The sequence below is a fragment of the Drosophila persimilis genome, unplaced genomic scaffold (assembly GCF_003286085.1).
Source record: "Drosophila persimilis strain 14011-0111.01,24,50 unplaced genomic scaffold, DperRS2 tig00000808-arrow-arrow-pilon, whole genome shotgun sequence".
NCBI lineage: Eukaryota > Metazoa > Arthropoda > Insecta > Diptera > Drosophilidae > Drosophila > Drosophila persimilis.
Window position 1 is genome coordinate 924,724 of NW_020825357.1, and position 23,884 is coordinate 948,607.

Genomic DNA, 23,884 nt, shown 5'->3' on the forward strand with positions numbered 1-23,884 from the left:
TCTGGCTGAAACCGATTTCGATTTCGATTACATACAGCTGTTCCATACAGGGCTGCCCTGGAATTTCAAATGTTATCAAAAGCGCAACGAAAATAACTTTTCCAAATTATAATAAATTTACTTTAGCTGTAATTAATGTGATAATTTCAAAAGAGAGTTTTCATAAAGCAAGCAAGCACATTGACAACCAGTTGACTCCATGTATTGATATATTATATCGATAGTATGCGATTGTCACGGCGTGTCACGAAACGCAGCTGTTTTTGATTACTTCATCGTTGTGCTGGAAATTGTGTGTGGAATTTGAAGAAAATGCCATCTGTATTATTAAGCCAACTGGCCACCGCCAACAAGCTGTCCGTGGAGCCATGGCCAGAAGACGCCACACTCTACCAGGTAGGCATCCCACCCCAAACACTCAGCCGGTGCAAATCACAAGCCTCATGCATTCCTCTCGCAATTCTCTTTCGCGGCTAGCCCTATGAAGTGGAGCAGATCTTATTGCCGGAGAACGCCAGCTGCCTGGCCGTGAAGGCATACCTCAAGATGTGCAACTTGCCCTTTGACGTGCGCACATGCGCCAATGCAGAGCACATGTCGCCAGGTGGCCGCATGACCAAGCTGCCCTTTATCCGAGCTGGGGCATTTATCTTTGCCGAATTCGAGCCAATCGTCAATTTTGTTGAGCAGAAGGAGATGGCCATCGGTAACCTGCAGGACGAGGATGAGAAGGCCGATATGCGGACGTATGTGTCGCTTGTGGAGAACATCTTCACCATGGCCGAGCTGTACATCAGCTTTAAGAACGAGCGCGTCTACAAGGAGGTGACAGCCCCGCGCAATGGCAGTGTCTATCCGTGGCCCATGAACCACATGCAGAACTATGGCAAGCGACGCAACGCGCTCCGTTTGCTGAAGGTCTATCAGTGGAACGACCTGGACATAGAAAACGTCATTGAAAAGGTGGCCAAATGTTGCGAGACGCTCGAATACAAACTGAAAGAGTCCCCCGACACGCCCTTCTTCTATGGCGAACAGCCCTGTGAACTGGATGCCATCGCCTTTGGACATCTCTTCAGCATTCTGACCACCACGCTACCCAACATGGCGCTGGCCCAGACCGTGCAAAAGTTCAAGCACTTGGTGGATTTCTGTCGCTTCATTGATGACAAATACTTTCAGACCAGGTGCCTGCAATGAATTTATCTTAAGTGTTTTTCTTTTGGTTCTATCATTCTGTACCACACACAAGCAGGCAAAAAAATGGCGGCATAAATGCAAAATTATAGTTTACATCATTTTGTTTTGTTTTATTTATTTTTTTTTTTTGTATTTTTAATCCAGCTTTGTACCTTGCTGATATATAAGTTTTGCCACCGATTCGAGACGCGTAAAGAGTTCTTTTGAGTGCATTTTTATAAAAACAGCTCTATAGCTCATTGAATGAACAAATTACTTACGATATTTTTCTATTAAATATATTTTCAGAAAGTAAATCGACTTCATCTAAAGTTGTTTGTTGTTACTGAAAATATGTGTGAATAAATTGCCTTATATTTATATTCTATTAAAGGAGTAATTTACAGTCTTAACACAAGTTGGAATTGACCATTGAGAGGTCAAAGCACCGCTCCAAGGTTAAGCTGTACAAAAAAATTCGTGTTATTATGAATTGTTGCACAGATTGCTTGCATTTTCAACAGCAACAGCAACTAATCTTAATCTATGCAATAAGAGTGATGCGTACTCAAGTCAATCTATGGTACATCTATTCCATCTTACACCATAACAGCGCAAGAGGGAGCAGCCGAAAAGCAGGCACAAATTGTCGCCATACCTCAAGCATAAGAGGAGAAAGAGTAATCCATTTGACACGGCTTGGACAAACATTGGAGGCTAGGTTCTGTCACAAAGGTGCGGCGGCAGAGGATTGAATCCGCATTCAATGAACGTTACCATGCAGAAACTCAATGCGGACGCAATTGTGTTCTAATTTAGTTTTCGGTTGTTATTGGGAATGCCTAAGCCGTAAACCCGTTTGGCCAGGCAGGCCTCCCCCCGGGCCAATTCGGACTATAAAACGATCGAGCTAATTGGGAAACAGCATCAGTCACTGACAAACCAACCAACTCTAAACAGTTCAACATGAAGTTCCTCATCTGCTTGGCTCTCACCTTCGCCGTTGCCCAGGCTGGCTTCCTGGCTTCCTCTCCGGTTGCCACATACGCTGCCGCGCCGTCCTATGCTGCCACCTATGCCGCTGGACCCGTGGCCTACTCGGCTCCCGTGGCCACGTATGCTGCAGCTGCTCCTGCCTATTCCACCTATGCTGCTGCCGCTCCGGCCTACTCAACCTACGCTGCAGCTGCTCCAGCCTACACCTCATCGGTGTACGGTGTCCGCGCCTACACCGCTCCTGTGACCACGTACACAGCTGCTGCTCCTGCTTACACATCCTATGCTGCGGCTGCTCCTGCGTACACCACCTATGCTGCTCCGGCCATTGTCAGCCCATTCCTGAAGAAGAAGTAATCGCCTTCCTTCCTGCCACCATTCAACCATCAAACGACAACCAAATAAAGAACGATTTTGTAATCCACATCCGCCCCAGTGGGGCCTACAGTAGATTGTATAATGCAGTTGCAGATTGTTTAAATCGACATTCGAATGCCGATATCAATTGGTATATATCGATATATAGTCGATATCAATCGCGTTTCAATTGGAATTTTTCTCTTTACGTTTTGTTGCGCCTCCAATCAGAAAGCAATATAAGCTGTTAAAATTTGTATATAAATTAGTTTTAATTGCATAATTATGCCTATTAATGGGCGACACGAATGTGAAGAGAAGGAACATTTGCTCGGAGTAAGCATTACACAAGTACATGCAAATTATTGCATGTTATTATCAGTTGGATGATTCACCAGATGCAAGGGAGAGGTAGAGCGGATGTGGGTACGTCGATAGCCAGTTGAGTCCAAGCTTAGGGTTCAACTGAATGAAAATATAGTGGCGAAACTAGTTTTAAATTGTAGCTGCCACCGTGAGCAAAATGAGCCGCGACAAACGGAAGAACGACGTCCCGTTGCTAAAAATAGTTTCATATAATATCCGTGGTCTACAAAGCAAATTGAAGGACAATGAATTTACGGAATATCTGAGGAATGTCGACATATTTATTTTAATTGAAACCCATACGCTTCCCGGTACACCCGTGACAGAAGAGTTTGAAAAACTGTTCTCCGACTATGCCTGCTATTGGAAGGAAGCCATAAAGATCTATCGTCACGGACGTGGAATCGGCGGAATTGTGATTGGAATCCGGAAATTCCTAAACAAAATGGGACTAACGCACGCTATAACCGATGTGGGAGATATAAAGATCGTAGAGCTATGCTGGCGTGAGAAAATGCTCCACATAATACCGCTCTACATACGAGGGGCCGACTGGAATGGCGAATTCTTGCCGGTGACACAGGTCTTTAGCAACAAACCGAATACCATAGAAAATGCCATAATAATTGGTGATGTCAACATCCGTCTGGGCGGGCTCAAGCAGGAAGTCTCCAACTATCCCTGTGTCGCCAACACAAATGGTCGAATCTCTGAAGACAAAAAACGGAATGGAAGAGGATCACAGTTTCTGGAATTTTGCGACCATAATAAGCTACAAATATTGAACGGCCTGACGGTGGGCGACGCCAAAGGCAGCTTCACATACCATACCCCGAGCAAGCTGGGGAATTCCACAAATGATTTTGCAGCAGTCAGCCAAGATCTAATGCCGGTAGTGAGTGATTTCATGGTGGATAAACCAGATACAGGGGGCACCAGACACGGATCTGATCACTTGCCCATCTGTCTGGTATTAGATCTGCCCCTGTTGGGTGCCCCATTGCCGGGAGCTTCTCCAATCAAAATACAGACAAATAATATCAGGTCATTTGACTCCAGCATTCTCTCGCAGAACACCAGGCTCGATTCGGATATTACCAGTGCAGAAGTAGAGTTTGCTTTCAAACATCACTCATTGAGGTCGTTTTCCAAGCAAGCATTGAGGGATTTCCGCAACGAACTGGTTGTTCGATGCAATGCCATGTTCGACGGATCGAATATGAGACAGATCTCCTGCACAAATATTGTCTCTTCGAATGGTTTAATCAAGACTCTCTTCAAAATAGTGCAAGACAGACTGATCGAATGGTGCGGCCATACCAATATCTTCAATGAGCACCAGACCAGATTCTGGGAGAAACTTTCCAGCGTGGATATGGTGTACAACTTAACAGCGATTGTCGATATGAAATTGACGGAAAGAGGAGCTAAGGTCTATGCGTATTTCGTCAGTTGGAGGTCCTTTACCCAGGGAGCGGCTAGAAAGCTTATATGGCGCAAGCTCCATGACATGGGAGTCTCCCCAAGGATTATCAATCTGCTTAGACGATGCTACAGAGAAAACATAGATCGAGAGCAGAAAAATATGTCCGAAATGCTAGCCGCCTTGTATTTAAACGATCTTCCAGACGAGCTTCAAGGAGGTCTTGTCATCGATGATCGCAGGATACACATATTGATGCACGCTGACAAGATAGTTCTACTTGCGGAAAGGATCAACGACCTCCAGGCTATGATTGATCAACTGGAAAGTTACGGCCACAAACGGGCCATGGATGTGGACATGGATACATCCGAAATTATGGTTTTCAAAAAGGGTGGTGGCAGGGTATCGGCATTGGAGAAATGGATTATAACAGGGAAATCGATTAAAAGAACATCCGAGATTTCATACCTGAACTTCGTGTTTACTCCTGGACTCTCCTATAAAAAACAAGTTCATCAATTTATCAAAGAAGCTAAGAACTTGATGGATCAGTTTCTCCATCAACCAGAAGAGTGGACAAAGTTCTTGAAGTTTCGATGTGTCCAAGTATGGGGCAGCATTCGTTTCAGGGAGATCGATCAGCTGCAAAAGGTATTTCTGAAGAAAACCCTCAACCATAATTCCAGTAATAAAAATAGCACCTCAGATACGAGCATCATTAATTTTAATGCCATAGCCCTTGAACTGCACCTGCAATATATAGGTCGGTTAATATTTTCCAGCAGTGATGGCCGTCTTTCGCATTACCTCACGCTCAAAGTAATTGAGAAAAGAGCTCTTTGGGCGGCACATATGAACAACCTCGACCCGAAATGGAAAGACTTCTTAGGCTCTCAGACAGAGTGGAATGATTTCTGCTCTAAAATTCTTATACATTCTGATAAGAGAAAGCCGTTGTGATCAGGGATCACACAGGAGTATGTGCATATATATTATATAGATTCAAAGATTGAATCTATAGTAAGATTTTGTTTGTGTATATTATTTGTTTATTACAATAGTTAATTTATATTATATTACGAATGCCATTTACATATTTTTCTGCTGCGGGTACCATTGATGTTATGTCAGCATTCTGCCTTGTCTCCCCGTTCGTGGCCTTGGGTATCGCCATCGTAAAAAATAATCAGATGAAAGATAAAAGCTTAACGACAATTTGTCCAATTCGACAACACAGCGCCGCTCAGATGTGGATGTGGTCTTAGTTGCCGGCCTGAGTTGTAGCCGATTGCTGCTGCTGTTCGCTGCCAGATGGGGGCGGCTGCGACTGCGCCTGCGGTGGTGAGAACACATGGGCCATTTGTGGTGGCAGCGGCGTTGGCTGCGTGGGAAACAGGCCGCCCATGGAGGGCTGCACCTGCGGATACGACGGCACCGTCTGAGCAGCCGGATAAGAGAGAGCCGCCGGAGCCGACATGTAGGCCTGTTGTGATGTGGAGAACATTGGCACGGCTGCAGGAGGCAGCTGTGGTGGCGCCGCAGTGGCCTGTGGGAACGGCAGCTGGGCTGCCGGTATTCCACCGAGGGCCACGCTCGCATTGTGCTGTGTGTTGGGATCGTAGACGCCTGGTATGAAGATATTCGCTGGTGGCGGTACAGACTGCGCTTGAGCCTCAACTACGGCTGGAGCTGCAGCAGGCGGAGGTGGAGCAAAAACACCAGCCAGAGGTCCAGCCACAGTCGCAGGCGAAGGATGAGCAATTAGTGCAGCAGGAATAGGAGCTGGAGCCGGTATGTTGCCTGAGGGGGCTGGTAGCTGGGGCTCTCCAATGGCTGCCTGAGTTTCCAACGCCGCGGTGAGAGCATCTGTTGATTCGTCCGGATTGAAATATGTCTTGAATAGGCTCTGGGCTGGCGGCTCAATGGTTGGTGGTCTTATCTCGGCATTTGTCGATGCAAAGGTGTTGGCCAGAGGCGGTATGTAAGGCAACGTTGGTGAGACGACAGCAGAGCCGGCAACTGCCACAGGGGCAGGTGCCGGTCCGCCTCCGCTCGTCAGCAATGGAGCGGCCTCAGCTGCAGTAGCAACCGAGGCCGAAGAGGCTGGGACGGGGACTGCCTGCACCGGGATGCGATGCAGATAGCCGAAGCCAATGCCACAGCCGAGAGCACCCTCTCCTCCCCAGGCCGTGTTGGGCTTGATCGTCACCTCGCGGCAAGCATCGTCGTCCAGATTGTAGACGTACATTTTCAGCGGCTGCTGCTCGTGCGTGTCGATCAGCGTGAACAGGTCGTCGTTCTCGTGGCGTATGGCATCCGCTCCAATTACATAGTCGCTGTAGGCCCGGAGTCCGGCCAGCTCCGCCGGAGAGTTGGGATGCACCTCCAGTATGTGCCACACGCTCTCGTTGGCCCCTTCGAACGAACAGAAACGAATGCTAACCCCCAGCAGTCCCTGGCCACCCCAGCTAGTGCTTGGAGTCAGGGTCAGCTCCCGCACAGTTTGTGTTTTGCTGGAGTAGACGGTGAGACGGACGGGCTTGTCAACGTTCTGACGCAGCAGCTCCTTGAGCATGTCGTTGTCCTGGTCCAGCCGAGTGCCGGCAATTGCCACAATGAAGTCAAAGAAGGCCTCCAGTCCGGCCTTCTGGCCCGGCGAGTTGTCTTGCACTTTGAGTACGTGGTAACCTGGAGACAATGAGACCATTAAAATTTTTTTATACGATCATATGCATATATTGTTGTCCGTCTACGTGTACGTGTTCTGGTACGGTGCGTGTGTGAGGGTGCTTGCGATCTCTAATTGTGAGACCAACGACCGAAGACCGACAACGTAAGGTTTACGTGGTCCATGTCCTGTCCTCCCTCCTCTGGGTGTGTACGTTACCTTCTGTGCCCCCACCGGGTACGTGTATGCTGTGACTCGAACCCATCGTTTGATTGCGTCAAATTATTCGAAATGCACTATTAAATGCAGTGTTTTTAAATAATTTCGGATGTGCCAACAAAAAAATTCTGTTCTTCGTGGCAATGTAGTAGGGTTGTCAAAATATTAAATATATCGATAGATTTTAAATATTTGACAGCACTACTATGTTGTAAAAATAATACTGCAAGAATACCGCCTTTTGATAGGAAATCACGTGGTGGTGGGCGTTTTTCGATAGAAAAAAATCGAATATACGCGAAAGTCTGAACCTTTCCAGCTGTGCTTTTTCCAGCTAATGTTAATTTAAAATGGCCAGTTTCTCCTTAAAAATGCATTTATTCTTTCCAAGATGATGCTGGTGTTGGTATTGCTCTGAAACATCTACAAAACAATTATAAATTAGGTCTTAGTTTTAATCCTGAGGGCCTTCACTTCATGGCCGCCGCCACCTGCCACTGCTGTTGGTACTTGGCCACAGCCTCCCGATGTTTCAGCATATCCTTTTCCCTATAAAGAAAAATTGTAATACAAAAAAGTCTAGCCGGGCTGGTGCTTTCTTACATGTTCTCCAGGGTATCGGTGGAACTCTTGAGTTCTTTGGAGATGTACTCAATGCGTTTGCCCACGTTCTGGCGTGAATCCTCCAGCTCCTGCTTCACTAGCACAGGGCCAAACAGTTTGTAGACTTTGTTGTCTGGCCCCAAGAGATTCAGTTCGTCCAAAACGCACTTGTTCTCATTTAGCTGGCCTTCCAGTAGTGCGCGTTGTTTGACCATCTTCACGCAGGCTGCATGGAGCAAATAGTATTATTAAATTTGGACGGAAATGTGCGTCTCCATTTACATACACTTCTGAAGGTTTTGATATGACTCAACCTCGGTCTGCATTTTTTTGTACAACGCTGCACTGTTCTTGTCCATATTCATTGCGTTGAGTGAAGAGTTAATTAAGATATTTGGATCTCTAAAAACAGTTGTGCCGGCTCCGACTGTTGATAATTTTTACAATTCAAGTCAAAAAAAAAATCTAAGTGCTCTGCACGCTTCTATCGGTGTGTTGGTGTTGCCAGATCGTCTGTATTGGAAGGTGGAACAGCTGTTGAGAAACAATAGAAAAATGTTAAATAAATCAAAAATGTTAAATAATGGAACGTAAGGCTACATGCTGAGACTACAGTCTTTTTCTCACGTTTTATTTCTTTGCCCTATTTCGCTATACAATTTGTTTACGCAAAATCCAATAAAAGATTGTATTAATGTATTTATCCAATAATGTATTAAGAATAAGCCAGTTAAGTAGAAAAATTATTCATCAATCGTATAAAATTATGTGGGCATGGCTAAATGTTCTATATATCCAATAACATTCGACAGAACATCAAAATTGAGCAATATGGTTTCCAATCCTTGACGGAGAACAATTAACCCATTGTAAGCCAAGGGGGTACTTAAATTTTCCACCGAAAATAATGAAAATTTAATAATTTTAGCGCAGTTCAGGTGAAATATATATGTAGTGCTTTTCTTTAAGTTCAGAGGAAAAATGCCATGAATCTACAAGAAGAATTTACAATTGTTAATATTGTCCGCCATTTACCTCAAGTAGTTGAACTATTTAAATAGAGGGGGCTTAAGTGGGCTAAGTTCGGTTTTTCATCATACGAGACGCTATATTGTTGTTGAGGAACCAAAATTGAGGCAAAACAAATCAAAGTCGAGTATTTAAAATAAACCAGTCAAGTAGAAAATGGATACATTAATTGGATAAAATGATGTGGGCAGGGCTGAGGGATCTAGATAGCTAGTAATATTCCACGGAATATAAAAGTCGAGGAATATATAACTTGAATTCGTCATTATATTTACGGTATATTTTCAAAATGAGACGGTATATTTTGGTATATTTCTGAGGGTCGCACTGATAATAACGCTGAGACAAAAGCAAAAGGTTTCGCGCCGAAAAGGGAAACGGCAAAAACACGCAAAGCATCGCGGAAAAAAAACAAAAACTCATGCTAAATGGGTAAAACAAATGTGAATATGTTCTAAAATGTTAGCGCGTTGTTAGTCTGTGCGTGGATATTGTGTGTGTGTGCGCCCAGCGGTTGCATTTCCAACAATTAGAGCACCCACCCCCCTCCATCCCACCATCCTCAGCAGTTCTCGCATCGTGACACACAAACGAACACACAATGGCCCCAGCGAAAAAACGCGAGAAAGACAATGCAGATGGCGCTGGCGCTGCGGCAAATGGCATTAACGGCGGATCGAACGCGGCTCATGGCCATGGAAATGGAGCAGATGGAACAAATGCTACGTTGGCAGCGCCAACGACCACGGGGACGGCAGCGGCAGAGGCCAACGGGAAGCTCAATGGACACCAACAAGAGCAGGAACTCTTTTTGCAAGCATTTGAAAGTGAGTAGAAGTGGAGATTGAAGATTAGCGCCAGACAGACAAACTAATAATGAATGGTTAATGCTGCTGATTTTCAGAGCCCACGCAAATCTATCGGTATCTACGCAACCGCCATGAGACAAACGTAAGTGGAGACCATCTAACACAACATAACATCTCCCAGACAGCGCGAGACGGCACATGCATTACATGTTCTCTTCTTGTTCTCCCTGGTGCAGCCCATATTCCTGAATCGAACGCTCTGCTATATGAAGGAGCGAATGTCGCGCACCAACAAGAAGCGGGCCACCTTCCAGATCAACTCCATGCTGGAGAGCATAATCCAAAAATCCGAAGCCGTAACACAAAACTACCTGCACGTTATCTACGACTCGCTACACGAGAAGATCAAATCATCGGACAGCGATGAGCTGCTGCAGGAGCAACTGCTCTGCGAAGCCGGTGAGTCGGTTTGTGTTGTGACCACGCTGTACAAGATCACGCGGAGCAAGCGCAAGGACAGCACGCTGGACTTTCAGGAGCTGCTCAGCAAGAGTTCGCAGATCGTGTACAATCCGAAGGATCGCATTGGCGAGCATGCCACCATCAGCATACCTCTGCAGGCCATGCGACCGATGGGTGAGCAGCATACGCTCTACAAGCTGCTCTTTAGGATCAAGGTTCTGTCGTCGCCCGCCACCACGTGCAATGATGAGAATGCAGGTAAAAACAGGTTTAGTAGAGAGAAAAAACCTCTGTCCGAGACGGAGATTCATCCTCCCGACGTCCTTTCCCATCCCATAGAAACCCCATCGAACAAGCGATCGCGTCCCAATGAGAAGATGTACGGCTCTGAGCTGATATTGTATGAAAAGTCGAGTGGATTCATCACCGAGGGCGAATACGAGGCCATGCTCCAGCCGTTAAACTCGTCGAGCATCAAGTCCTTCTCACCAAAGAAATGCACCTGGGAGACGATGCCCGATAGCTACATTCCACTCTCGCTCACCTACGATGTCTACCAACAGAGTCCGATGCTGAAATTCCATCTGACGCTGTCCAACGAGCAGCTGCCAGAGACAATATCGGCACGGGAACTCCAGCGCTATGTCCATCATCTGGACGCCGTTGCCGATGCGGTCAATCACAATAACAATCATTTCAATAATAACAATAACTGCAGTGGTGGCAGCAACCTCAAGAATAATGGCATTTGCAAGACAACGCCCCCCGAACACATCCAGATCGTATACAATTTCATGTACAGCAACAATACGCGCCAGCAGACTGAATACACGCAGGAGCTGAACTGTCCCTGGTGCGGTCTGGACTGTCTGCGTCTGTACGCCCTGCTGAAGCATCTGAAGCTATGCCATGCCCGGTTCAACTTCACCTACCAGCCCGCAGGCAGTGGTGCGCGCATCGATGTCACCATTAATGATGCGTACGATGGATCGTACGCTGGATCCCCCTACGATCTGGCCGGGCCATCGGGCTCGTCGTTTGCCCGCACCTGCGGCCCTGTTCGGCGCACTTCGGTGACCAGCCTAATGGTGTGCCGGCCCAGGAGGCAGAAGGCGAGCCTGGATGAGTTCCTGGAGCTAGATGAGGACGATATCAGTAACCAGCGTTCGTACATAACAGGTCACAACAGGTAAGGCATACGGCGCACTGGACAAGTTGCAGGCAAAATGTGATAATTGTGAAAATAATGCTTTAAAGGCTGTACCATCATACGGAGACCTGTCTGCCCGTGCATCCCAAGGAGCTGGACATTGACTCGGAGGGCGAGAGTGATCCGCTGTGGCTGCGCCAGAAGACCATACAGATGATTGACGAGTTCTCCGACGTCAACGAGGGGGAGAAGGAGCTGATGAAGATATGGAATCTGCATGTGATGCGTCACGGATTCGTGGGCAACTGCCAGCTGCCATTGGCCTGCGAAATGTTCCTCGATGCCAAGGGCCATGAGATCGTGCGCAAGAATCTCTATCGCAACTTCATCCTGCACATGTGCTCCCTCTTCGACTATGGACTCATCTCGAACGAGCACGTATACAAGACGGTGCAGAAGCTGCAGGGTCTGCTCAGCAAATATACGGCCGGGCAAGAGCTAATGCAGCGCCAGCATAAAGCCCAGCTCGAGTACTGGCTGGACGTGGGAATGCACAAGAAGCAGGAGGACCTCAAGGCCCACAAGTCCCCACAGAAGATGTCCGCACTGTCCTCTAGTACAGACAGACCAACTACCTCCTCCAACAGTGCAGCGGCGGCTGCCAGCAGCAGCTCGAATGCAGCTATGCAGCCGCCGAAGCGAATGCCGGCTCATCTGAAGCGGGCCAGTGCCGCGGCTGCTGCGGCCGCTGCTGCTGCAGCAGCTTCCGGCCAGGACAATGGATCTGCCAACAATAGCAAGAATGTGGCCAAAAAGTCCGCCGATCAGCCGCTTGCCACATTGCCCAATACACGGGAACGGCGCTCCGACCCCAGTCTGAAACGCAGCGGCACTCGGTTGAGCACTGGAGCTGCTGCTGCCACCTCTGCGGCTGCCACATCGAAGCGCAAATTGAGCCCCAAAGGTAAGTACTACCCACGGACATCTGACATCCGACATCCGACATCCGCCATTCGCCATCCGACGTCCATAGAGTGTGGCATTCAATGGCATCTCATCTCGATCTCATCGTCATTTTGCTTGGTCTCAAAATGCAACATTCTCACCGTAGAAGTGAGGCACATCATGTGACATGTGTACATATATCCATTGTTGGGGGAATCACTAGCAGATGCATATCCCCATATCCATCCTCCACCCATCCATCCATCTATCGTGTCATGAGCTCTCACAAAAAATGAACAAAATTCCAAATTTCTATCCAAAATTTATACATATCTGACGACGACGGTCTACGTCGATCGTCTCTCTTTCTCTTTGTTTTGTTTTGTTTTTTTTTTATCTGTGCTTCTGTTTCTTGTGCGTTTTGGATGTATTTTTCGCTCTCTCTCTCTCAATGTGAACCATGCCGATCGATCCGATAGATGTGGAGCAAGCGGCGGCGGCGGATGATGCGCCCGAAGTGATTGCTCCTCACAATGACAACGCGTGGGTCGATGTGGGTATTGAAGATGAAGATGAGGATGAGGATAATGATGAGGATGAGGATAATGATGATGCTGATGTTGAAATTGATGTCGAGATCAATGGAATTGCCCTGCCAGTTGATGTTGATGACTGCGTAGGCAATTTGTAGTAATAACTGACCATTAATTAATGAACATTTCTCACCAAACAAAAACAAAATCAAACATCACCTCTTCAGATAATACAGCGCAGAGGAAGCGTCAGCGGTACAGCGAAGGCAGCAGCAACAGCAACACCGGAGGAGCAGCAGGAGGAGGAGCAGCATCAGGAGGAGGAGGAGAGACCGGAACGAGTCGCAACAAAAGCAATAATAATAGCCACCAAACACTGCCAGCACCAACCAGCAACAGCAAGAAACGCTTAGTTGCGCGATCCCGCTCGACCTCAGAGAGAACCAGCAAGTCCTCATCCACAGGAGCAGGATCTGGAGCAGCATCAGGTGGAGGAGGAGCAGGAGTGCGTACCAGGCTCTCAGTGCCGCTGGCCAAATACGAGAAGCGCTGACGCAAGCAAAGACGCTGCTGCTGCTGCTGCTCCTCCACCACATCGACAGCCCAAAACTGACTAAAGCATCGCATCGTATTGCTGCTTACCTTACCATACACATATAGTATATATAGTATATTGTTTTTGACAGGCACTTTTTCATTATCGCTGTAGTTCTTTATATTGTGTTAAATTCTAATCAACGCCTTATGTTGGACCATTGTTTTAAAGCCTTTTGCATATAGTATATTGTTTTTGACAGGCACTTTTTCATTATCGCTGTAGTTCTTTATATTGTGTTAAATTCTAATCAATGCCTTATGTTGGGCCTTTGTTTTAAAGCCTTTCCACGGTTTAAACAGCATTTTTTTTTTTAATGTCAACCTAAGCTTAAAGTTATAAGTCCTTGCTGGAATGCGAGCAATTTCGCACGAGTCTTGGCAGAACAGCGTATCATTTGCATACATTTTTTGATGGCAATGAACACCTTACAATGATCTGATAATTGTGCTTAAATGATAATTTATGATTGTCTTTCGTGGCAATTACTTAATAGACCACAGAGACATTCAAACATACATACGTATACAGGGCTGAGGGCAACCCATTCAACAATCAATTGAACAACTAATGAACCATTCGTAGACCTAAGAGTAAGGAAATGCTGCTGCCGTGGGAAAATGTAAATCAGCTTTTAATTGTATGAAAAGGACAAAAATGTATCAATTGTAATTAGCAAAGAGTATATGCAAAAAAATATATATTTACGGCATAAGCGCGAGTCTATTTTAAAAGCAAAAACGTGCGTTTTTTGAGCGAGCAATTCCAAAACTAATGAAACGCCAATACGCTATATCATACACCTACACCTACACCTACATTTACTATACACATCCGTACGTACATAAATAAAATTCACTTCAAACCCACACTCAAAGAAAATGCAAACCAAAATGGATCTATTTTTACAGAGCATTGGGCTTGTCCTTGCTTCCATTGCTCTCAGATTTGAAAAGTGCAAAAGAGAATGCCCGAGAATGCAAAAACAAAATGCACGCAGTGCGGGTGATTGATTCGTGATTGGATATGATTTTTCAGAGCTTGGCGATCCTCAGCTCGTTCCAAAACCACTTGCAGATATTGATATTTGCTTTGGCCGATGGCTTGCCTCCTATATACATACACGTTTAGAGTGATTCTGATTTTGATAGACTTGCCTTTGAAAATAAACCCAAAACTGATGCAGAAACCAAGAAAAACGATGTATGTATGACAGCTGCATGTTTTGTGCTTTGCGTAAGATTACCATCTTATCCTAGGGGATTATTGATACCAGGGATGATGTAGATAGCCCTGACTAAACTTCACAGTTCGCTGTTCGATCCACTAGAAACCAGAAATCCACTATTATACCTTCGGCTTTGCAGATGGAATTTGGCTAGAGAGGGCAGGTCTCTAGCTATACTCGATCATTACGAATCCTGCCTTCAGTCAGATTCGGATCACCCAGAATCACTGAAAACCAAGTGCAAACATTCGTCTTCTTATACCCGATACTCGAAGAATATTTGTGGTGAAAGTGGATCCCAGAAGGAAGCGTCCCCATAAAGTATATATATTCTTGATCAGCCTAGTCGATACAGCCATGTTTGTCCGTCTCAAAGACTATAAGAGCTAGAGCAACCAAATGTTGTGTGTAGGCTCCTGGAATATCACTCTGAATCAGCAGATGGCTGAATCTGCACAATCTTCCTCGTGCAGTGTGCGGCCCCCGTCGGAGGAGAGCGGTTGTTGTTGGTTTAAGATGGAAGAGAGAGAGAGAGACGGATCAAATATTCTAGAATTCTGATCGAATAGGTCATTAGGTGGGTAAGGTGGGTATGGTGACAAGTGCCAGCAAAATTGAGAGATCGATCCCTCCCCCCTCCCCTTTGGAAAGCAAGAGAGCAGAAGGAGATGCAATAAGCCAGCAAATTTGTGTGTTGCTTTCTCGTTCTCTTCACCAATGGAGAGTGAGCGAGAAAAGAGAACCGAATCGATTCGGTTGCCTGCTCTAATTGAGGTTCTTATGCTCGGCCTATAATCCAATATCCCTGTACCACCTTATATGTGAGCGAGGATAGGATACCTAGCTCTTTAAGATCAGATTGGTTACATTTTTCCTCGATCATTATCTTACCAATCCTTCCTGCATGCAAGCGACGGGTTGGTCAAGCAGCAGCGCCCCTCAGTCGGTTGGGAGGGTCAGGGAGCCGTGCGTAACAAGCTTTGGCTTGATGTCTCATGGGTCACTTGATATAATATTTAACATAATATAATACAGAGCTCTGTTCTCTGCTTAATTCGAAATTCGAAAAGTGAGCCATCCCTGAGCCTCAGCGCATTGTCTCCCTTCTCTGGGAAGGGCCTTTCGGGCAATTCCATTGATGTTTTATAAGTAGATATAGTTGTTTATTAATGACATTTGAAAGCAATTGCCGAAAAGAAAACAAGTTCTTCATATTGTTGGGGGTGTTACGTTGCTGAACCTTAAATTTCTCGCCTGAACTTAACTAATAGATGATCCGATGATCCGATGATCGATGATCGGTGATTGAATCTTTCTATTTGACAAAATTGGGATTCTTTTTCAGTATGACGAATCCCTCCATGACCGGCGTCAGGGCCAGATACTCGTCGGTGGCCAGCTCGGCCCGCTCGCCGATGGCCAGCAGGACGGGCGTTGTGTGCGTTTGGAAGCCAGTGATGGTCTTCGGCTTGCCAGCCTGTCCGACCACATCGATGGCAATGCCCACGCGCACAGGGACCTGCAGCTGGTTGAGCTCCTCGTCGAAGGTGATCAGCATGCGGGCCTGCATGGCCGGGACCAAAGTGTAAAGCAGATAATGGGAGCGATTGAGGATCAGGTTCTTCACATCCAGCAGCGACACCAGCGTGGCCATCAGTCCGGCAACTGCCATGGGGTTCATCAGCTGGCGATCGCTGTGGTAGGGACTCAGCGAGAGGGTGCCCTTGCCCAAATGGGTCAGGCTCTGGGCAATGCGCACCATAAACAGATTGCTGGGATCCTTCGAGTGATACTGGGCCAGCTGGCGCAGCATGGAGGCCAGCCGGGCATTGTTGGTGCCGGCTCCCACGAGACCCATGGCGAAAATGGCATTGTGTGCCACCTCCGCATCGCTGTCGTGCGAGAACTTGCTCAGCGTATCCAGGATGTTCAGCTTGGGATTCGAGGCGGAAATCAGGCCCAGAGCCAAAGGCACGGAGCGCCTAATGGCCGGCTCGCAGTAGCGCAACAGGTTGCCAAACGAGCGGTAGGCCATCTCGGCGCCAATGTCCTCCCCCATGGCAATCAAGGCAATGCCAAGAACGGCAATCGCCTGTGTGGCCGACAGATCCTTCTCGCGCTCCTTATCTTTCTCCTTCTCCTTTTCCTTGTCCTGCTAAAATGGGAACTCACAAAATAGTTAGAAATAGTTACAGATAAAGAATGAAGGAGCTACCTTATCCTTGCCCTTGTCCTTCTTGCTCTTCTCCTTCTCGTCGTCGGCGCTGACAGTCTCATAGTGATCGGAGCAGATGTGCAGCAGCTGCTGGATCTTCAAAACATTGCCAGTGCCGGCATAGGCACAAATGTCCACCATGGTGGTCGCCATACTGCGATAGGGCTCCTCCAGAACCTCCAGCGTCATCATTACCGCTTCGGTGGACTTTTGACGACCCAGATAGAGGAGACCCAGGCCCAAGAACAGGAATCTTGTGTAGGTATCCTTGAGATCGGACTTGGTCAACCCCATGATGGTCTGCAGCAGGATCTCGGTGATCTCTGAATTGCAGGAACCCACACTGATCAGACCCAGCGACAGAGCCGTGATGCCGAGTATCTCCACGCTGGCGGAGGTCTTGTTGCTGCCAAACGAGAAGACCGTCTTAAGGGTGTCGATCACAATGGAGCGATTGGAGCCGGCATAGGCGATGCCCAGGCCCAGGATAGCGCCCACACGCATGCAATTGTTCTGGTTCTCAATGTAGTCCGAGAGCAGGGCATGGGCCGGATCGACCTCGTTGCGAATGCCGCAATTAACGATGCCGCAGGCCAGCAGGGCACCCGACTTAATGTTGTCATCCGTGGAATACAGATACTTGTCGATCATGGTTAGACCGCCGTCGACATCCCAGAGCAGGATCAGACCCAGGGAGGCGGTGGCCGATAGCATGCCGTGCTCCTTGTTCTTGTACAGCCACTTATTGCCATCCTCGGACAGCAGCTTGTCCACACCGAAGCCCGCGTTGACGAAGCCATTGACAAAGCTGGCGGCCAGATTCTGCTTGGCCGAGTCCACCTGAATGGAGGCGAAACGCGATCGCGAGTTGTCCAGATGCGACTTGTAAATATCCTCCGGTGTCTTCGGCTCCATGATGTCCAGCTCACGGGCCAGATTGAGGAAGTGCTTGTTCAAATTCGCATTCGACATGATCTCCATGAGGTCATCGTAGTCCTGCACCGACTCGTCCAGCTCCAGGCAGATTTGCTGGCGGGCCAGCATGAAGGCCAACTGTTTCTGCATGCCCGGCTCCTTGGGCTCTTTGAAGATCTCCCCAATCTTGTCCATGTCATTCAGCATCAGGGCCAGCCGCATGGCCTGGGTATGCTGCGTGAACTTGCGCGACAGCTGCAGGGCCGTCTCCAGTATGATGGTGTTGTCCGGCTCGGGGACATACGGATAGCAGGACTGCAGGTACAAACAGACACGGGGATAGGCCGACTCGTCCACATACTCGCTGAGCAAATGCAGATGATCGATTTCGATCAGCAAGTCACAGGCATCCGCCTCAGCATTGTGCTCCATGTTGTAGGGAATAATCTGCTTGACCAGCTCAATCAGCTGGGTGCGGAAGTCGCCCGTCGTGTCGTGATAGTGGGCGGATATCTCACCGGACAGATGGCGCACATACTCGTGGCCCCACTCGCCGATCTTTTGCTTACGATCACACAGGAACCTGTAGGCCAGACAATCCTTGCCACTGCCCATGGTCATCGAGAGCACCGATATAATGTCGGCGCACAGCTGCCGCGTCTGCTCGTCAGGCATCTGTTTATAGACGGTCTTCATCGTCTCGTAGTGGGGGCGCATGAACTTCAGGGGTTTGGGCACCGAAGTCATCGATGTGGTGGAGGCACGTATCAACTTAGCCATCATTTCCAGCGCTGGCTGGTACAACTTTATGTCGTTCTCCTGCAGACGCAGCACGAGCATCTCCAGTTCCTCCTGCAACTGCTGATCCTCGTCCGACAGCTCGGGCTGCTCCTTATCATCTTTCTTTGCTTTGTCATCGCTGGAATCTCCCTGTTTCGCCTTCAAATCCTTTGGATCGGCAACCGCCGGCTCCTTCTGCTCCTGCTTAATCTCACCCGTCATGTTTCAACTACGAATATTTCTACGACTTTCGTTTGAGAACCTTGTTTAATTTTTGATTTTGCAGTAAATGCGGCGTTCACTTTTCGTTCCTCTTTTTTATCTTTTTTTTCCTTGTTTCTGAATTACACAGCGCTTTTTGGTACAGTGTGACCGCAGACTTATCGATCAAATATACCGTCCCATCGTCATAAATATACCGAAACATACCGTCTCATTTGAAAAATATACCGTAAATATACTGACAAATTAAATTTCTACATAACATATTCCCCGTTTTTGATTTGATTCAAAGAGAGCGTAAAAGAGAGCCTTCACCGATTTGAAGAGAACAAAAAAAGCCAATAACCGTTTCGAAGAAAGCAGCTCGGCCATCGATACTATCGACTGGATGCGAGTGGTGCGCGCCAAATAGAAATTGTTTGATAGAGAATAAGCGAAAAGCATTTAAATGCAATCTATTGGAATAATTGATTTAAATCGTTTGCTTAAAATTACTATGGAAACCATCAATATAGGCAAACATCGATAGGCAGCCATATTCCGTAGTGTTGGGTAAGCAAAATCTGCAATCTTTTTTCAACACTTAAGCTCTGATTTCAAACACGTTTCCATTTGTTATTAATGAATTAAGTTAAATATATCCAAGAAAAACAAAATGTTGAGGGTAACACAAACAAAAAACGCCCTGCTGGATGGGGCCACTATAGCAGAAGATCTATACACAACACCAAAGGACTGCGAAGAGGGCTTCGAGAGCCTCGAGTTGCCGGGCAAGAACCCAAAAAAACTGAGCCCACGTTCAACATGCAAGTGTCTAATTAAATATTAAATGAAGTTGTTTATATTGACCATCCATATGTTTTTATGCAGTCCTTCGTGCTGGAGTTCTGACAACAGTTCGGGGCTCCGCTTACATGGAATATGGCAACACAAAAGTCATGGCCATTGTGGCGCCTCCACACGAGCTGATGCGCGCCACCGCCCGCCGCATGAACATGGGCGTCATCAATTGCTTTGTGAACTTTGCGGCCTTTGCCACCGGGGAGCTCGAGTCGGTGCCGGAGCGCGAAAAGCACCTGGGCAGCATGTTGTCCAAGGCCCTGGAGCCAGTTGTCTGCCGCACAGAGTTCCTCAACTTCCAGCTGGACATCCGAGTGCTGATACTGGACGACGACGGCTGCCTGCTCAGCACGGCCATCAACTGCTGCGGCGTGGCCCTGGTTGAGTGCGGCATCTCCACCTATGACCTGGTCACGGCCTCCACGGCGTGCATATATCGCGACAATGTGTTCCTCAACCCCACTGCTAAGGAGGAGGAGCTGCTGCGTAAGCATCGGGGAGGCCACGCGCTGGCAGGCAGTGAAAACAGCAGCAGTACCACAACCGGCGCTCCCCAAGAGCACGGCCTTATCACCACTGCCAGCATGGACACCTTTGATCAGCTGGCCCAGTGCCAGCAGTGTGGCTATCTCAGTCCCGGCACTTATGTAAAACTGCTCGACTACACCCTCGCCATCAACAAGTCGCTGCGGCAGATAATACGTCGCGTCCTCACGGCACGCATCAAGGAGCAGCACGAACTCGATGTCCGCGAGAAGGCCGAGAGCGCCCTGGAAGACCAGCGTTTGGCGGAGATCATTGAGCGACTCGGGCGGCAGGGCTTAGATGAGTTTATCCAATCCACCATCAAGGAAGATCCATTTGTCAAGAGATAAAGTTTCCCCCAAATAAATATTGCTCCCACGATCAATATAACTTGTTCTCCAAATTGAAATGTTTACTTTTCAAGCTAAAAATAGGCCGAAATGCTTTAAAACGCTACTTTGTCTTACTGCTGATCCGTGGAGGCCTCCAGCACGGCGCCGGAGTAGGCCAGATCCCAGTAGTGCTCCACTTGATGCTTCTGAAAGAACTCGCGCGCCATTTTCTCCATGGGAAAGATCTTGAATTTGATCTCGCCAAAGTGACGACGCTGGCTGGTGCCCTCCCAGACTAGGACACACGAGTTGGGCACGTCCTGGCCATCGTTGCCCTTGGCTAGATCTTCGTCCCACTTGATGCGCGTCAGCATGAGGCGGCGGTACTTTTTCTGCTGCTTGGGACCGCCTTCCACCACCACGACACAGCAGTCGCGGAAGAGGGCAACCGTGCCCGTCATCTGCAGCTGTTTGGCATTCGTCTCCACCTTGAACTTCTTGCTCTGATTGTCCTGTAGGTCGCGTATGCGATAGACGCTCACATGGACGCCGCAGCTGGTATCCTCCTTGAGCTTGCGCTGCTTCTTCTCGCTCTTCTGCTCGCTGGTCAGCTTCCTGGCATTGTTGGCATCCTCGTGCGCCTTCTGCCGCTTGGCCATCTGCTCGCGCACATGCTGCTCCATTTTGGTGGGATCCTGAACGGCATCCGAACCGAGCACCCGCATCAGATTCGAAATGCGCAACTTTGGCTCCGGCGGTGCCACTAGTCCGAGGCGTATCTTCTCCTGTTCCTCCTTCCAGGCCTCACGACGATTCTGGCGGCGCAGCTTCTTGCGCTCCTTCTTGGTGAGGAATACGGGCAAATAAACCGGCTTCAACGGCTCATCTGCAAAGGCGGAACATTGTTAATTGTATTTACGACATGGAAATGGGAGTGAGTGTTTGTAACGTACTTGGCGGCTTCATTTGAGTGGGATGCTCGATGAGGTTGCTGATGGCCGTCTGGCGTATGCTTATCTTACCGCTTCCCTCGTCCAGCGTCTGCAGATCCTGTGTGAGGATAACAGAGTCCCACCACTCCATGGCCGGCACATCGTCGGGCATGTCCTGCTTGGGGGCAATCAGCGCCAGTTTTGTAGCCGACGAGATGCCCGTCTTCCTGGCTATCTGCGATATTTCGTTCTGCAGCCGCTCCAGCTGGCTCTTCATGCGCATCCGCTCGGCCAGCTGCTGGAACTTGCCGGGCTCGTGAAAGCGCAGCATTCGCTTGTTCCGCACCGTCGGCTTTAGGGCGATGCGGTCGTCAAAGTACTTGATGGCATCGTCCTGGGTAGAGCCGGCCGCACCCTCGCCGCTACGCTCGCTGGGTCCCGCTTGACGCTGGAACACTTCGCGCTTCTTTGCCCGTATATTGGCCTTGAGTGTAGGCGTAACCGTGGGTATGTTAATAGCTCGTCCGCTTTTGTCGACGGTGCGTCCCTCATCGTCGAGAATGAGCGGCTTGGGACGCTCCTGCTGCTGGGCAGCAGCTGCAGCGGCAGCCGCCACGGCTGTGGGTTGGATGAGGTTGGCCAGATTGCCCGTTAGCTTGGCACGTATCTGGGCCTGCAGCTCTGCGATCTTTCTGGCCTTGTCCGCATCCTCGGGGGTCGGCTTCTTGGATAGCGCCTGTGCTGCCATGGCAACGGGCATACCAATCGAAGGGACAGATGCTAGTAGGGGATCCTTGTCCCGCAGGTTGCTCAAGGCTCTTTTACGCTCCTCGATTTCGCGCTGGGCATGCGCCATCATCAGCTTGATTTGCGTGGAGCTAAGCGAAGAGGCTGCGGCGGCGGCTGTGATGGTCGGAAGCAGCTCATCGCCGTTTTTTTCCTTGACATCGAAGCGAGATTTCTTCGGCGCTTCGACGCCGTCCGCCCCAGGCACGGCTACAGACGCAGCAGCGCGCTTTTTCGCCAATTTCTGTTCTTCGCTGTCGCCATCCTTGCGCGTTATAATGGACGACATAATTCGCAATTAAATTGGTCTGACTAAAAAGTAAAAATTATTTACCAAAAACTTTGCACATTCCTCTCGCGTTTTATTGGTATTAAAAAAAACGCATAGGGTCACACGCGGAGCCAAATATATTTACTCGGTAGAGGTGTCAAAAATCGATGGCACTATCGATAATATCGATTGTCTTGATACTATCGAGCTCTTATCGGTCGCTTCCCCTTCTCTACTTTGATTTTGAAAAGTGCAGTGGTGTCAACCGAAAATCTTGCAGATCCTTTTATACATTCAAATTCAAGCGCATAGTTATCTTTTTTAGAAGTAGCACGATCGCATATAAATAGTTCAAGGTTCAAATGTTGGCAGGCAGGTCTGCTTTTTTTTGCAAGAGAAATAAAAAAAAGGCTTTTGATATTTGAAGATCGCTCAGCAATCAGCCTTGCCACCATATAAGATCCCCGATATAAGAAATAAGGATTTATTTAATTTTGCTTGAAAAATAGCCCTTAAAAGACCTTTCTATCCAAAACTATCGAGTGGTGCCATTTTCGATGGTTTGATTGGTTTCTATTTGTAACCTATCGATAAAATATACCGTCCGAGAAATATAACAAAATATACCGTTTCATTTTAAAAATATACCGTATATACATCTTTTTTGATATTCCGATTAATTAAAATATTTTCTACTTGACTGGTGAGCTTTAAATTCTCATCATTATGGATCGGTTACAGAAAATAACGTTTGAGCAAACAAAATAACCAGTCTATCCAATCGAGAGTACCGAAAGCCGTTTCTTGGGATTGGTTTCCCAAGAGATATCGTGGTATTTTTTTGAAAGAAAAAATAAAGGATAGGATGCACCTATAAGAGTAAATTCTATTACTAATATCATTATTAGTATTATTTTCCGGTTTAACATAAGTTGTTATCCTGTTTAAATAACGGGGGCTTAGGTGGGCTAAGTTCGTTTTTTCATCGGTATATTTAAGGTATATTTTGGTATATTTCCGAGGGTCAGACCGTATATTTGTTCGCTCTCCGCTCCGCCATATTTGTTAAAGCCGCTTGCAACTTGTCTATTTTTTTTCTCGTCGTGTCTGTGTGTGCTCAAATAATTGTTGTGGAAATAAGACGATTATAGTGTGGATAAATAGCTTAAAAGTTGCATTAAGCTGCAAGCATGGCATCGGAGGAAGAGAACGACGATAATTTTCAGGGTAAGTCCATTGTTTTAGTCTACATTTGATGAGTTGAAAATTTCTGGTTGCTCAGAATCTGAGAACCGTGGTCATGTTCAAGAGCCGCGATGCCGCGCAGCGTGCGTTTCATACACCCCCATGCCCCTTTATTATTATTGTTTGTTATGGTCGAAAATGCCAATAAGAAATTTTGACTCGCAGCATTCGATCGAAATGATTTATGTTACAACAAATCTTGTGAAATATTTGATGTGTGTGGCGCGTTTTTCTTCGGTTTTGCGCCTCCTTCATT

The 23,884-nt window shown here is 47.6% G+C and overlaps 9 protein-coding genes across 14 annotated transcripts in view; 5 read left to right on the top strand and 4 right to left on the bottom strand.

Moving 5' to 3' along the window:
• The first annotated feature begins 280 nt into the window (after window positions 1–280).
• Window positions 281–1,511, top strand: LOC6599074 (metaxin-2). Of its 2 annotated transcripts, XM_026993191.1 has the most exons (3): window positions 281–396; window positions 478–1,187; window positions 1,489–1,511. In XM_026993191.1, exons 1-3 carry the CDS (start codon window positions 313–315, stop codon window positions 1,493–1,495), a joined length of 801 nt encoding a protein of 266 aa, XP_026848992.1. In that variant the 5' UTR covers window positions 281–312; the 3' UTR covers window positions 1,496–1,511. The 2 variants fall into 2 exon arrangements, with proteins under 2 accessions (XP_026848992.1, XP_002024207.1); XM_002024171.2 differs by lacking the exon at window positions 1,489–1,511 and having other exon boundaries at window positions 478–1,298.
• Window positions 1,512–2,087: 576 nt separating this feature from the next.
• On the top strand, window positions 2,088–2,579 carry LOC6599075 (larval/pupal cuticle protein H1C). The gene has a single exon (XM_002024172.2). The coding sequence runs from the start codon at window positions 2,146–2,148 to the stop codon at window positions 2,530–2,532; it is 387 nt and encodes a 128-aa protein (XP_002024208.2). The 5' UTR covers window positions 2,088–2,145; the 3' UTR covers window positions 2,533–2,579.
• A 2,799-nt stretch (window positions 2,580–5,378) lies between these two features.
• Window positions 5,379–7,314, bottom strand: LOC6599076 (Golgi reassembly-stacking protein 2). The gene is made up of 2 exons (XM_002024173.2): window positions 7,212–7,314; window positions 5,379–7,012 (listed from the first exon to the last, which is right to left on the bottom strand). Exons 1-2 carry the CDS (start codon window positions 7,255–7,257, stop codon window positions 5,586–5,588), a joined length of 1,473 nt encoding a protein of 490 aa, XP_002024209.1. The 5' UTR covers window positions 7,258–7,314; the 3' UTR covers window positions 5,379–5,585.
• A 255-nt stretch (window positions 7,315–7,569) lies between these two features.
• Window positions 7,570–8,258, bottom strand: LOC6599077 (probable prefoldin subunit 6). The gene is made up of 3 exons (XM_002024174.2): window positions 8,101–8,258; window positions 7,815–8,040; window positions 7,570–7,760 (listed from the first exon to the last, which is right to left on the bottom strand). The coding sequence occupies exons 1-3, from the start codon at window positions 8,177–8,179 to the stop codon at window positions 7,682–7,684; spliced, it is 384 nt and encodes a 127-aa protein (XP_002024210.2). The 5' UTR covers window positions 8,180–8,258; the 3' UTR covers window positions 7,570–7,681.
• Window positions 8,259–9,183: 925 nt separating this feature from the next.
• Window positions 9,184–14,206, top strand: LOC6599078 (polycomb protein Su(z)12). 3 transcript variants are annotated; one of them, XM_026993206.1, is made up of 7 exons: window positions 9,184–9,670; window positions 9,748–9,794; window positions 9,889–10,372; window positions 10,454–11,303; window positions 11,372–12,228; window positions 12,689–12,896; window positions 12,970–12,988. In XM_026993206.1, exons 1-7 carry the CDS (start codon window positions 9,445–9,447, stop codon window positions 12,971–12,973), a joined length of 2,676 nt encoding a protein of 891 aa, XP_026849007.1. In that variant the 5' UTR covers window positions 9,184–9,444; the 3' UTR covers window positions 12,974–12,988. The 3 variants fall into 3 exon arrangements, with proteins under 3 accessions (XP_026849007.1, XP_026849006.1, XP_026849005.1); XM_026993205.1 differs by having other exon boundaries at window positions 12,689–13,038; XM_026993204.1 differs by lacking the exon at window positions 12,689–12,896 and having other exon boundaries at window positions 9,187–9,670; window positions 12,970–14,206.
• Window positions 14,207–15,706: 1,500 nt separating this feature from the next.
• Window positions 15,707–18,772, bottom strand: LOC6599079 (26S proteasome non-ATPase regulatory subunit 2). 2 transcript variants are annotated; one of them, XM_002024176.2, is made up of 2 exons: window positions 16,781–18,772; window positions 15,707–16,717 (listed from the first exon to the last, which is right to left on the bottom strand). In XM_002024176.2, exons 1-2 carry the CDS (start codon window positions 18,695–18,697, stop codon window positions 15,881–15,883), a joined length of 2,754 nt encoding a protein of 917 aa, XP_002024212.2. In that variant the 5' UTR covers window positions 18,698–18,772; the 3' UTR covers window positions 15,707–15,880. The 2 variants fall into 2 exon arrangements, with proteins under 2 accessions (XP_002024212.2, XP_026849037.1); XM_026993236.1 differs by having other exon boundaries at window positions 15,707–16,720; window positions 16,781–18,771.
• Window positions 18,773–19,324: 552 nt separating this feature from the next.
• LOC6599080 (exosome complex component MTR3) lies at window positions 19,325–20,447 on the top strand. The gene is made up of 2 exons (XM_026993222.1): window positions 19,325–19,503; window positions 19,568–20,447. Exons 1-2 carry the CDS (start codon window positions 19,353–19,355, stop codon window positions 20,410–20,412), a joined length of 996 nt encoding a protein of 331 aa, XP_026849023.1. The 5' UTR covers window positions 19,325–19,352; the 3' UTR covers window positions 20,413–20,447.
• A 2-nt stretch (window positions 20,448–20,449) lies between these two features.
• On the bottom strand, window positions 20,450–22,440 carry LOC6599081 (U4/U6 small nuclear ribonucleoprotein Prp3). The gene is made up of 2 exons (XM_002024178.2): window positions 21,348–22,440; window positions 20,450–21,280 (listed from the first exon to the last, which is right to left on the bottom strand). The coding sequence occupies exons 1-2, from the start codon at window positions 22,399–22,401 to the stop codon at window positions 20,526–20,528; spliced, it is 1,809 nt and encodes a 602-aa protein (XP_002024214.1). The 5' UTR covers window positions 22,402–22,440; the 3' UTR covers window positions 20,450–20,525.
• A 1,092-nt stretch (window positions 22,441–23,532) lies between these two features.
• LOC6599082 (chromodomain-helicase-DNA-binding protein Mi-2 homolog) overlaps window positions 23,533–23,884 on the top strand; it is a 29,221-nt gene continuing 28,869 nt past the window's right edge. For both annotated transcript variants that reach the window (XM_026993209.1, XM_026993210.1), the window contains exon 1: window positions 23,533–23,610. In XM_026993209.1, the coding sequence (XP_026849010.1) occupies window positions 23,574–23,610 (37 nt within the window). In that variant the 5' untranslated portion in view covers window positions 23,533–23,573. The remainder of the gene's footprint in view (window positions 23,611–23,884) is intronic.